The sequence below is a fragment of the Psittacula echo genome (assembly GCF_963264785.1).
Source record: "Psittacula echo genome assembly, chromosome: 6".
Taxonomy (NCBI): Eukaryota; Metazoa; Chordata; class Aves; order Psittaciformes; family Psittacidae; genus Psittacula; species Psittacula echo.
The window spans coordinates 13,974,937-13,988,385 of record NC_137743.1 but is presented as its reverse complement, the minus strand read 5'-3'; the positions used below and the strand labels follow the sequence as shown (position 1 = coordinate 13,988,385).

Here is a 13,449-nt window from a genome sequence, read left to right as displayed (position 1 = left end):
CATTTCTGAAATCACAGCAGTCTTGCTTATTTAAAACCTCAGACAAGCAAGCACTTGGCCACTGAAGATGGTGGGATTTTGGTCACATATTTTGAGCGGGGCATGAACTTGACTATTTACCAAAGCAGGTATGGAAAGCAGTAGGACTGTTTACAACTTTCTTTGCCTCAAGACCTATGTGTGGCCATAACCAACTGCATGACCAGGCCAGCATCCTGTACAGACACAAGGTCTATGGCTCATGATCAGTTTTCCTAAGTCTGAAGAAAGAAAAGACCTCTTTCCTGGTATTCCACATCAGGTGAAAAGTATTTGCAGAAGAAATCCACTGGTTACTCAGGAGAAGTCCTGATTCCTTATACTATAAGGCTTAGTTTTCTCCTTGTATTGGACTACTATTATTACCAGACCCTGACGTCACTTAGAAGTTGTTTCCCTGCTCTCTCCTCCTTTCCAACATCTTGTGACAAGGAATCTGATGCTCCCATGAAAACTTAGCACCTTCCTCAGTCATATGTTTTCTATATAAACCCCTTCGTACTTACTGTGGAAAAGCAAAAGAGCATTTCAGAAGAACAAGCAGCACATAGTCATGTTTCTGTCCTTTATCTTGATCCTCAAGATTTCTCACTTTTGCTGTTCTTCTATCCTCCATCCCACACCGGATGGTGAGCGAGCAGCTGTGCAAGTATTTGTGCAGAGTCAACCCACACAAGAGGCTTTGGATTGTGGCTTTGAGTTGGGCAAGAAAGATACAACACAACAAACTACCCCTGCTAGCAGCAACATCAAGGTGAGGCAGCAGTCAGAAAAGCACAGCTCTTCTTTATCAGAAGTCATGCATTGTGATAAGCAATATACAGGTAGACAACAAGGTAGACAACAGATCCTGGATATCTATTGTCAGAAACCCACATTCAAAACAACTCCAAAACCATGCACAGTTTGAACTACAGACTTCTCTTTTTAATGGCATGCAGAACACCAAGACAAGAAATTACCTGGAGGGACACTCTTTTTTGGAGTCTCAGACAAACTGGACATCCAAACTTGGAATCCAAGAAGAAGGCAGATATGAAAAGAGAAAGTAATTAGAGAAACAAGAAAACAGTCATATCAGAAAGCTTGAAAGTTAGTCTAAGACAGCTTTGAAAGGAACATAAAGTTTTTCTTAAGAGTGGTGTTGGCATAATGGGGACTCACTTAAAGGTCAAGTCCTAACAACCATCCGGTTAATTTTTGTTTTAATTTAATGCAGAACTTATGAAACTGATCTTTAGTGATCCCATTTTGAGATCTCAGAATCAGATATGCTCTGAGCTAATTCCCAATAAGATAGAGAATGCATACCAAGAGACAGTTTGACTTGTTAAGCCTCAGACCTGCAAAAGTATTTAGCTTTGCAGCTGTTAACAATCCCCAAAAGACCAACAGGCAACTCACAGAGATTGAGCTTAGTAAACACATGCAAGTTTCTACAAGCATTTTGTTACACTCTAGAATAGCATTAAGGAAAACAACAATGCTCCATGGAAAAAAGTACAAAGCTCCAATAAAGGTACATTCAAAGTATCACTAGAAATACCACTTTCTTTTAGCCAATGAATACAGCACAGAAACCTAGTTAAGGAGAAAGCTAACAGAGTTGCTACGAAGAAGGTCATAAGATTTCCCTCCCCCTCCATGAAATGAGGTGTAAATACTTGGGTTGGGATTCTGGGAATAATCTTCAAACACTGAGTGCTTGGGTTTGGGTTTTTTTGTTTCAATACACTGGAAGCATGTTTCAAAATTTAGCAGGTTTGCCCCCTTTCTAAATTAAAACCAGCAAACACTCCTCTTCTCGGAATGAGGGTGCAGAAGGGTAGCTGTTACTTTCACATTGCCTGGGAGAACAGACGAGGATAGGCTAAGAAATTCCTGCATGCTGACAAAAAAATCCAAAACTATTTAAAAACTCATCTGCAATGGGGAACCCAGTTCTGGACCCACCAATTGCACAGCACAGAAGATGCACCCTTCAATAACCTAGGGAAAGGGGCAAGCTGTATTGGTGGCCTGCTCTGCTAGACTTGCTATTGTCTTTTGACCTGCAGAATTTCATCAAGTCAGCCAAAAATCAGTAATAGATTCCTAGTATGTACGTAACTGAGAAATTGCTAGCATGATACAAAGCATAAGAAACAGCTTTCAAGCCTTCCCACTGGAAACCAGAGGTCCAAGAAACACATTACTGCATTTCCTCAGCTCAATGGGAATGGTGAGGTTTTGAAATCCTTTCTTTAAATCAGACACACAATTTTTACCTTGTTAGAGCAAAACTCTAATTCAGATGGATTCAGTATTTCACTTGGTTTTCAGTAAATTCTCCAATAGTGCCTATTCAGGGAAAAACCTGAAATCTTCCAACCACCTAAGTCCCAAGCCCATGCACTGCACTGTCACAATATAGTACAAAATACACTGTGGTAAATCACAATAATTTACTTTGGATAATCATTTAAGACGAAAAGAAAAAGCTTTACATTGGTAGAGTACAACAGGAAATCATCTGGCAGAGTAACTTCTGCTTTAGCTGATAGAGGGAATATACAGCATGTTTCTATTACAGACTTAGGGCATACACGGGAAAGGGTGCGAAGGAGTTGTTGTCAGCAACTTGTCTACTGGCTTTTGAATAGACTTCCACTGCCTTCAGGAACAGGATTATGAACTTCAGTCAGCTGTCAGACCTTTTTCCAGACAGAACCACCTGAATGCGGCAGTGATAAATAAAGCAGAGGATGGATTGCAGGAGCAATTGGGAAGATTTCGAACAGTTTGCCCCAATCCAGGCTGGCAACAAAAGCCAACAGTTAAAGATAGAGGCAATGAGCTGTGCTTAACACAAGCTTGGGAATACCCTGCATCTTTGTCTGGCCAAGAACAGAGTGAGTTTAAACTTAGATCCACAGCAGCCATATCTACAAACGCCCTGTGTGAGATCTCAAGGAATCAAGCTCACCCTAAAAAACAATTGTTAGATATTAGCCTTTTTTAAAATTAATTTTTAAACAAAGTATTTTTTTCCTTGCCAAAACCGTTGCTCTAAACCACAACAAAAGGGCAATCTAAGGATTAAGTGGTAAACAATCCCACAGGTCCCCAACATGGGCTCCCTGGCCCAAGAAGCAGCATAAAAGCAGCAGCACTTCTCAGCTGCCCCAGCCTGACAGCAGCTCTATGCGGATGAGGTTGCTTCTGAAGCAGAAGACAGCTAGCATATTTCAGCTGCTCCTGCACATCTGCTTAGCATTAAACTTCCTTCTTGGGGATTTTTTTCTTTATTCCAAGACGTTTCAGCTCTAATTGCTACCAGCTTCTAAGAGTCCCCCCTACAAATAATAAAAATATCATACATTAGTGATGGATTCCACTTCACAGGGAGCTCAAATGAAGAGCCGCGAAGGGAGCCAGGGTACGGGGAGGAGGTCAAAGGCCCCAGAAGCACGCTGTGCCCGAGCCAACTGAACACAAGCTTTGAACAGCCCCTGGCTTCTCCTTTAGGACAGAGTTTTACTGGAATTCTGCATGGGGCTTGGAGCTGGTTTCCAATGGGATTGGTAACGGTAAACGAACAAACCCTCACTTCCTGCCTCTCCTCTCCCCTGTTGCCGCATGGCCAAGCACTGGCTGGTCTCAGATGACTTGGAGGTGGGTGGGTGGGGAAATCTCAGTATTTGGAAGGGAAATTAAAGTTGCCTGCTCAAAGAAAGCCACTCCTAAGGCAACAGCATCCCAATTCTGCTCCTAACACCAGCCCCTACAGCCCTTGCTGCCAGCTTCAGCTGGAGCCAGAACAAACCCCTCTGATCAGAATTATTTTTAAAAGCTCAAAAGAAACACAGGTCCATAAATTCCAGCTAAGCCGCAGGGCTGAGGCGGTTGTGAAGAGCACAGAGGAGGCTCCCTTTGGAGCCGTGCTGCACAGAAATAGCAACAGAGCAGGCGTGTAGCTAGAAATGGCCACTGAACCCCATCCTACCTGAGCTGCCACCACAGAGGTGGGCAACCCCAGATGGGCTCCTCAGGTGGGGAAGCAAAGGAAGGTGTTGGGGGGGGGGGTGGAAAGTCTTTAAAGATATAATTAAGCTGGTTACTGTGGTGATAGAAACACATGAAATGGATTATTTCAGATTTCACCAGAAGCTTTTCTGCTGCCAGTGAAACTGGTGGTTTTGCTGCTCCTCCCACCACTGGCAAGAGAATAGGTGCCAGACTGCTGGGGACTAACGCTTGCAATACAGCTCCACTCATCTCATTTTAGCAGCAGACTATTTGTCTTGTGTGCAGTCAGAGCACAAGTGAGCTTCAAGGAAAACCTACAAAACCTAGAGTCAGTCTGGAGTTACACGCACAAATGCAGTGCTACTGAAATCCAGGAGATGCCACATTCATGGTTCACATCAGTACTGCACCTCCAGCTGGGTCCCTGGCCCAGCAGGTGCAGAGAAACTCCTCCATAGGCATTTTAGCAGTAGCTACTGACGCAGGTTTCTTTTTGTTGGTAACACTGCTTAAAATGTTCAGTTCAATGTTGAGTCCATTATGTATTACTGCTGTAAAGGCCAGAAGGAACACCTTCCTAAAGATTCAGAGGTTGCACATAACAGGGGCTATCAGGGTCCTTTATAATAAACTTTTTTTAAACCTAGTGTCTTTATAGTTGTCTAGCCTGTTAAGCTACATATTTCACGACAATATTCCTCCAGCAATTATTGGGAGTTGGATCATACTGCTTATGAGTCTCAGCATGGTTGTCATTCTGGCCATGTAGCCCTTGCCATAAGCGATTTCTGTGCATAGCTGAGAAGTTAAGTATGGGCCAAAGACAAGTCCCCACAAGTGATCTGGATGTGGCTACCTTGCTTTGGATGGTAGAAGTAGTTTAATTATACAGGCATGACCTGTTGTATGGAAGTTGCCTTTCACAGAAGAAAACAGGCCTAGGTCCATTTAACTAATCAAACACTTTTGTTCTCATGAAGCCCTGTCTTAAGCATCACTTGGAAATACTGAAATCCCCCAGCAGCTGCTAAGGTGCACTTTAAAATACTGAGAAAAGAATTATAAGAACAGGTGGCCATGCTGAAGAGATGCTAACATCTGAAAGAGACTGCCTCTTTCCGAGAGTGATCAGTTCTCTAGGTCATTAGTCCTGTCCATGAGGAGGTACTAGTGGCTCAGTTATTCAAGGACCACAGTGGTGAGTGCAGCTGAGCATTTTGCAGATTCATTTCCCAGACATAAACCTTTCCTGTCTTTATTGGAAGGGTGGAAAGAGACTAAGCAGTACAATCTTAGGCTGAAATTATACTGGCTTCCTGGGAAGTCAGTGTTCCACCCCGGAGAACTTCACTGGTGGTCCAGTAACTGGCTGGAGCTGGAGGAAGTAAATGCTGCTTTTACTCATCACTGTTCAAATAAAAGGCATTAAAAGAAGAATGGTGGTGTTCTCATCCCAACAGTGTTATTTGATAAGTCAGCAAGAGTAGGCTGAGTAAGCTGTTCCTTAGAAGTATTAATTTCTTAGAATTGGCCTAGAGCCTTGGTCACTAATGTTTGTCACATATGGCAGAACAGAAAACAGAAATTAAGCCTTTATTTCAGTCTAGATTTTGAAGGTCAAGCCTGCTAAGAAGCTGGTAGAAATGAAATGCCATGTTGTTGCCCCGGGTGCTCGGAGGAGACACCTCACTGCTTAGAGAAGGTAAAGAACCCCCGAGGACCAGGCTCAGTCTACTCAATCCTTCTTCTGGCTCCTCCAGAGATTCCTCCCGGGATTTTGTCTCCAATTCTCCCTTCATCACTTCCTTTCTGCTCTCTTCAGATAAGCAGAGGAACAACCTCCTCCTCCTGACAAGGTGAGGCTGGCAAACCATGCAACCAAAAGCAGGAAGATCCATGAAGAACTCCAAAACTGTGAGGCCTGTTTCTGCTCCCATGTGCAGACAGCACCATGGTCAGTGTTCCCCCATCTCCTTGTGAGCTATTTCCAAAGCCTTCAACCCCAGACCCACCGACCATCCTTTGTCAACATGTCTCCAGGTTACTCTCCTCTAGCTCCTTCCCATTCATCTGGGGATTGGCACTTTGGTTAAATGGGAAGGTAATAGTCCCAGTCTAGGGAAGGGAGAGGGAAATAATGTTGCTAACCTCCCTCATGAACAGAAGTGCTTTTATCAGAGAATTACTCTGATACAGAGTGTGCATGTAGCTCTACAATGTGAGTGTAAAAAAGCTTGGAAAGAGTGAAAATGCAGATGAGCCTTTATCTAAACTGGAACCATTTTCACACATTCCTGGCTCACACAATTAATTCATTCAATTGGGCAGAGAAAAACAGATAGCCAGAGAAATGGGAGGATGGCACAGAAAGGTTGTGAGTGTTTTGATCTATTTCAAGCACTACTGCTCAAGGCACCCTGCTGAACTGAGCCATTGATGTTTCTCCCTCCAGGCTCCAGAGACCTAAACAAAAACAACATTTGTGCCCACTGCCTGACCCAGGGCAGGCCTGGTCAGCCATTGCACCTCTTAGGTACCACAATGACAGGTTTATTTGCTATTGAAATTGCTGGGCAAGTAGCAGCCACCCCTGTTCCTAACCAGAGTAGCTTAAATAAGCTTTCCTTGCTCTTATGTCTGTAGGATGCTGATGCATCGGATTTAAAGCAAGTGTTTTAAGGTAGTTCTCGAAGGAAAACAGATATATTCATTCCCCCCCCCGGGAGACTGTGTTTTAAAGTAAACCTCTCATCCTTGCAGAGGTATCTATCTCCTCTTCTATATACTTGAAGCAGAACACCTCCACTCCCCATGCCATCTGTTCAAGAGACAGCATCCTGAAGGGCTACATCTTGAAAAAAATATTTGCCTAGTAGATTATCAAACATGCAAATCCAGCTAAAGTGCAGGAGTAAGAGGATTAGCAGCAGCCATTAAATAAGGGCTTTAATTTTAGTCTTATTCACCAAGTTCAGCCTCATCATGAACAGCCTGTGCAAGACTTGTACTCAGGAAGAGGTGCTGCATTTGTGCAGGAGGTGGGAGCAGATGTGCTGAGCCACAGTGAGAAGCCCAACGAGGACCTTCCTCTCCTTGGCAAATGTGGCTGCTCTGGGAGCTGCCAGGACTCCTTGCCTCCCCAGCACCAGGCTGCAGACCAATCTCAGACCACTTCCACTTGCCACGTAGCCTGGCGTATGCTAGACCCACACACACTGCTTGGAAAATGTTCACATCTGGCTTTCATGTGACTCGAGCATGCCTCAGAAATTCATCATCTGGATAACTTGCTCCTGCAGGGGAGAAATCCACAACCAGAGAGCCCTTTCCTGAGTCAGGATGGAGCAGTGAGGAAAGAGGATCGTATGCCTGACAAACTGCACAGTGACCCACTCAACAGCTGCATTTCCACAGCCTCATACAGTCCTTCATCCCTTCTAAAAGTACTAACATAAAGAAAAGTTAGTCCCAATTTCCTACTCTGTTTACTCCTGCAAAAGACCATCGTAATCCTATTCACAGATCCAGAAGTATCCAGGATTGTTTAGCTTTGGTTCTGGCAGCCATAGCACACATTAACTCTTTCCACATGGCAAGCAAGGACTGCTTCCCACGTGATCACTGTGGTACAGCCCCTGCACATACAGTATTGTAGCAGTTCCCAGTTTTGCTGGGGAGTGCCTAGAATATCCGAACGCTAATCCACATCTACAGCTGTACAAACTTAGAGCATCACCCCTCCAAGGGAAAAAAAAGTGCCTCTAGCACCGCCAAGGAGGACACAGAAGCCTCAGCCATTACACTTGGAAAGTCACAGGTACATACGCACACTAGGATTCATGCATGGCTCAAAGAAAAAGAAAGAACTAGAGTCAAATTCCAACTGTGAAGAAATCACGCTGCCAAGCACAGAGAGCGTATTACAGGATCGGCATGTCCAGGCAGCCTGTTTTAGCTGGCAGCAGACTGAGCTGGCCAATCAATGTATGCATGATAACTCCTGCTGAACACCTTTATAAGTAATGTTTCCAGCCGTCTCTGGTTAGATAAGCCACTCCATCCAGAGCAGACTGGAGAGGGTTTTGCTTGTCACACAGCCCAGACACAGCCAGAGTGTGACAACTATAAAACCATGCACAAAGCTGGAGGCACTTCAGGAGTGCTATTTTAGAGGTTGATTGCTCTCAATAACCTGAGGACACACACTCTGCCATCTAGGTTTCCTTCTCACAAGAGAGATTAAAGTTTCAGGTGCTCACTAGCCTGAGACTAAGTTATCTAAGACACACAGGTAAGACGTCTGCTCCTCTCAGCCAGACCCGTCTGTGCTGTGCACGGATTCCTGCAACGGCTGAGGATCATCACCCTCCACTCCAACGTCCAAGTGCATTTCTCACCTGCCTTATCTAACATGCCAAAATCAAAATCCAACACCACACAGTTCTCTGTGCAAGAGGAAAACCCATGCAGGCAGTGTTAATACCATCTGTCACTGACAGACAGAGGAGGAAGGCAGAAGAAGAGCAGATGGAGAATACACAACTCCTTAAAACCACGAGAAATGCCACTACATCCCCCAAGGTACCGAGTGTTTTCTTGGCACTCAGCTGAAGGCTGAAACATTCACAAGGGTGTGTGCTGTTCTGCCGTAGCTGTGCTCAAGCCACACCTCATACTTGCAGTCCTTCCCTGCCCATCCAGCCTCCCTGCCCTCTCCTCCTGACACGGGGCTCTGCGCGGCATTGACTCTGAACTGGGAACGGCAAAGAGCACAAACACATTCCTTTCCCTAATCCTGTACCCTGTCCCCTCACTTCAGCTTAAAAGCCAAGGAGCAAAACAAAAAACCCACACAACACATATACAATTCTTTCCTCTCTTATCCCATCTGCCTCCCACCCCAGCGTATGGGCCACCCAGAAGATGACAGGGTTCCTATACATCTAAGGACCACATGTCAGCAGAAAAATGAAGCGGTGCAGAAAAACGTCTCCTATCTGCTCTTCTTTTCAGTAGCCTCAGGCAGAAGTCCAAAACATTTTGGTTTAAGCAGTGACTTCAAAAATACGGTGCACAAGGAGAAGTGTGAGATCAGTTTCCTCCTGCCAGAATATCACAGGCTGGATTTGCAGTGTGGGATTGGAGTGGACAGATTCACATCTTGACTGAAGATGCAGAATTGGGTCACATACACACACACAGATGCTGCAAGGAATGAAGTCTGCCTGACTTAGCTGATGCTCTTCCTCAAATATACCACTCTGAGCACAGCACATTAGCCCTGCTTTGGAAAAAAAAAACCCAACAGACTGGATGTTCCTTCAGTTATATGAAGAATTTAAAATAGAGACACTTGCAGGCTTATTAAAAATATCACAAAAGAAAATGGCTGTTTTGGGAATTGCTGCATCAGGCAAATGCCAGTAAACTGAACAGATTTTGGAGTTTAGTAAATTGGGGAAGTTTAGCGAGTTGAGAAAGAATAATTCTCCATCATGAGAAGAGGAAGATCCATCATCAAGGACTGAACTGAGGATTCACCCTGAGATAATTAACTCCTGACTCCTTCCAGAACCAGGCCCACGATGTACATCCCTAGTAATTATATGCTAAGGTTTGTTTAGTCCTTGGTTGCTAAGCTTCTGCCTGCTCTATCCTTCTTTTATTACTAAATCTTTTAACCTCTTGCTTAAAAAAAAAAAAAAAAAAAAAGAAGAAGAAGCTATGTGAGAACCAAAATGTTCTGCCAGAATCTGCTGTTTTTGAATTCCATGCAGTAATTAGTAGATACAGCCAAGAAGGTTAATCGCATGGTGGGGAACAGATCCTGATTTCTGATCAAGAGCAATCCTGTCAGTACATGCTTGTGACGTTACAAAATAGCGGCTGGCAAAGTACCTCGTCCAGCCATCCTCATCAACAGGCCAAATGGCACCAAGGAGCCAGTCCACCATCACTCTTTCTGTGCTAATTGTGGAAAACAATGCAAGGAACACAGCACGCACGTGTGATTCATCAGGACGCAAACAAGAGCACATGCCTCAGTCTGCAGGGATCATGTCGTACCACAGATTTCTTACAAGGATTAAGTCACCAAGCCCAAGCTATGTGGTTTAAGATGTTCCTGGGCCCTTGCCATGGGCTTCAACAAACTTAGATCCACATTCACCAGCTTAAAAACCCAAAGATTAAACTTCCAAGCTGAAGCTTTCCCTTTGGATGGAGGACAGGGAGGCAGACTTCAGAGACAGATACCACAACAGCAGAATGACTCAAACTAATACTGGAGTTCAAAACCACATCCTAGCTTTGCTGCTATCACCTGGGCTCAGATTCATTAAGCAATAACCAACTGCCTACTTCACTACTCATGCACTCAATGTGGGTAGCCACATGACATCTGCTGCAGTCACTACCCTGACAGGAGATGCATTGTTTCATGGTGGGATTCACCATATTAGTTGGTTTTTTCAACATCTTCAGTAACACACCCTTAAATTTGGCCCCTTTGAGAACCCACTGAAAAGGTTCAGACTTCCTCTGGCTGAGAGGAGAAAATTGAGACAGATTTAACAGTCAACTGAGTAAGTTAAGTCATGCCCGCAGCATGCTTGCAGCTGCATTCACAGCTCTTCTAATACTAGAAGAGCATCAACCATTCCAGATGACATCCTACCAACAGTACTACAACCTTAAGGCAAAGGAAAGGCAGCACTGTGGATCTCTTACAGAGGTCTATCCTTCCTTCTTCCTCCACTACAGCCATCTCCCACAAATACCCTTAAATATCTGCCAAGGCTGGAGGCTGTATGTCCTATCCTCTCCCTGTACCCATGTGTAGCTAAATGCCTGCTGCAGACCTATAAAGTTCCACACTCAGTTCCGCCAACAAAGCTTTGTCCCTAGGGTGGGCATCTCAATCTTGCAACAGGCAGAGACAGCTTCAGCCACACAGCCTTGCTGTCCCACTAGCGGCTCACACATTTGTGACCCCATTGAATGATAAAGAAAGGCTAGCGCATGCCATTTCTCCATATGGCCTCAAAGGAGGCAGCTCAAACTGAAGTTAAGAAGATAAAGTACATTTATTAAAAGAAAAAACAAAACCAAACCCAGAACCAAAACCAGTCACATGCCATGGAGCTGTAATTCACACTGGACCTATGCAGCATGACAGGACCAGAAGGGTTCAGCTCTGAAGTGATGAGCACAGCTCAGCTGCAAAGACAGAAAAAGCTGAAGAGGCAAGGCACTTCCCTTTGTAATTACAAAGGAAGCAGGAAAAAAACCCTATCCCAGATAAAGAAATTACAATTAAGACATCTCCCTGAAGCTGACAGCACACATCCTCTGTGTGTGAAGAAGGTTTCCTTAGTAAGAAAGAATTAGGCTAAAGAAACAATTCTTGTCATCAGTTCTACCTATACGCCCATGGCAGCAACCCCACAAAGTGATCATCCAGGAGGGCCCTTGGTGTTATAGTGATCTGCTTGTTTCTCACTTCTGTCACTGTTGCAACTCTCTCAACTCTACTTGATTTCCCTTCTGAGGGAAAAAGAGAGCATTACAGATGTTTCTGTAAAAAGTCTGAGAAGTAGCTTCCAATGGACTCTGAAGTTTTTATTATTTGCTTGCCAGCAAAGACATCCTTCCTAGTTTCAGATTACAGGAGGGAAAGGAAGCAGAGATTGTTGTCTGGGTGCTGCCATATTCTACTAGTCCAAAAATTGGACATGGGAACTAAGCTGAAGTATAGTTCTCTCTGCTGAGGAAGCCAAGCCTCATCAGCATCCTCATTGAGGCAACACTGGCTTGGACCAAACTGTTAAGTTAATATTCTAAGTGCTCAATTACAGGGGCTATTTATATAGACTTCAGCTGGCAGACTCAGCCAAAGCACAGCCAGCTTGATGTACTTCTCTGGTCAGCTGAGAAAGAGACATTGCAGTGCTGATGGAGCCATGAACTTTAAGTTTATTCCCTCTCATTTGGAGGAGCATCCTACCACATAGCAATAAACTGCCAGAGAAAGCCACTAAGCAGCAGCTTGAAGCCAGCTGTGCCCTCAGCAGCAAGTAGGGCAGTCAGGGCAGTGGGAGGGAGCAAGCAGTGGGTTTTTTTGTTAGGATTTCAGAAGGTGGTGGCCAGCAGCGCTCCTGCTAGTGCACACTGAAAGCAGTAAGCACAAGGCAGGTGGCAGAGAACCATGCCTTAGCTTTGAAAGCAAAGGCAAAGCAGCATCTCTTCTGCTGCATCTAACCCCACCGTCAGCAAGGAGAACACTCTCAGTAATTGAGGAGCACTGAGACTTGGTGTGGAAAAGCTGCAAGGCTCCCTATTGGCACCAAACACCAGGCCCCAGATGCTTCCTTCAGCTTCATGACTGGGGAATGTGTTAACAACTTTGGCATGAAACCAGCCAGGAAAGATTCTCAGCAAGGGCAAAAGGCAAGATCATCTTACTCCAGGAGTCTGAAACTTGCTCTAGCCAGCAAGGGTAGAGAGAGAGGGGAGCAACACACAGGGGACATCTTTGGGAAGATATATACCCCAACTGGTTTTACAGCCACATCAGGATTAGCAGATGTCTCAAGGGTTAATTAGTTCACCAGGCACAGATGGTAGCTGGTAGGGTTTGTGGAGTGGATTAACCTAATTTGTGGTTTGTAATGTACCATGCAAATATCCATTACTAGACTTGCAGCAATTCTGCCCTTATTTTGATTTGAGCAGAGAAAACCACACAATGATGGTAGTGGTGCCTATTTTGAGTGACAAATGAGTTGCTGTTCATTTGGTTAATGTGATTGACAAATTGGAGTCCAGAAAGCAGTTCCTTCCTTTTTTGCTACAGAGGGTCTTTGGAGAGACCTAGACGAGACCATTTGTTGTGAATGCGCAGAATATGCCCATGGTAACCACTCCTCACAGTTGTACTGAGGTCTCTTCCGCACTGACAGATGGTCATAGAGCAACAATTGCCTGGTAACATGAAGGCAGCTTTGTGAGGCAGCTCTGCAGCATGTCAAGTAAAGCTCCGCAAATCCAAAGTAACAAACAGCACATGTGGCAGTTCAGGCCACAACAAACTTCCATGCCTACACAGAGCCTCATTTGCTTCAGTGAAGCTCCAGATCTGTGAGCTGACTGCAGGTCAAATCATTTATAATTAGATCATATCCAAGTAAAGGGCTGCGTGTTTATACAGCTCTTTGCACAAGAGGAAGCCAGGCTCAGGGCTGGCATGTAGAGGTACCCCAGAGCAGTGCAAAGACTCCCTTCTGTTTAGTTAAGGACATGCCATGCTATTGCATTTGGTTCAGAAGGTCTCAAATGTTTACAACCAGTATCAGCTGCAGCAGTAAATGTTTCCATAACTCCTATTAAACTCTGAACTTGGAT

The 13,449-nt window shown here is 44.7% G+C and overlaps 1 protein-coding gene across 2 annotated transcripts in view; it reads right to left on the bottom strand.

The window, feature by feature from the left end:
- Positions 1-13,449, bottom strand: part of SH3PXD2A (SH3 and PX domains 2A) — a gene marked incomplete at both ends in the record, with an annotated part of 250,002 nt that overhangs the window by 67,691 nt on the left and 168,862 nt on the right. Inside the window, one exon of one of the 2 annotated variants that reach the window (XM_080621336.1) lies at positions 1,002-1,049. The exons of the other annotated variant lie outside the window; for it this stretch is intronic. Coding sequence (XP_080477462.1) covers positions 1,002-1,049 — 48 coding nt within the window. The remainder of the gene's footprint in view (positions 1-1,001; positions 1,050-13,449) is intronic. 2 annotated transcript variants of the gene reach the window in all.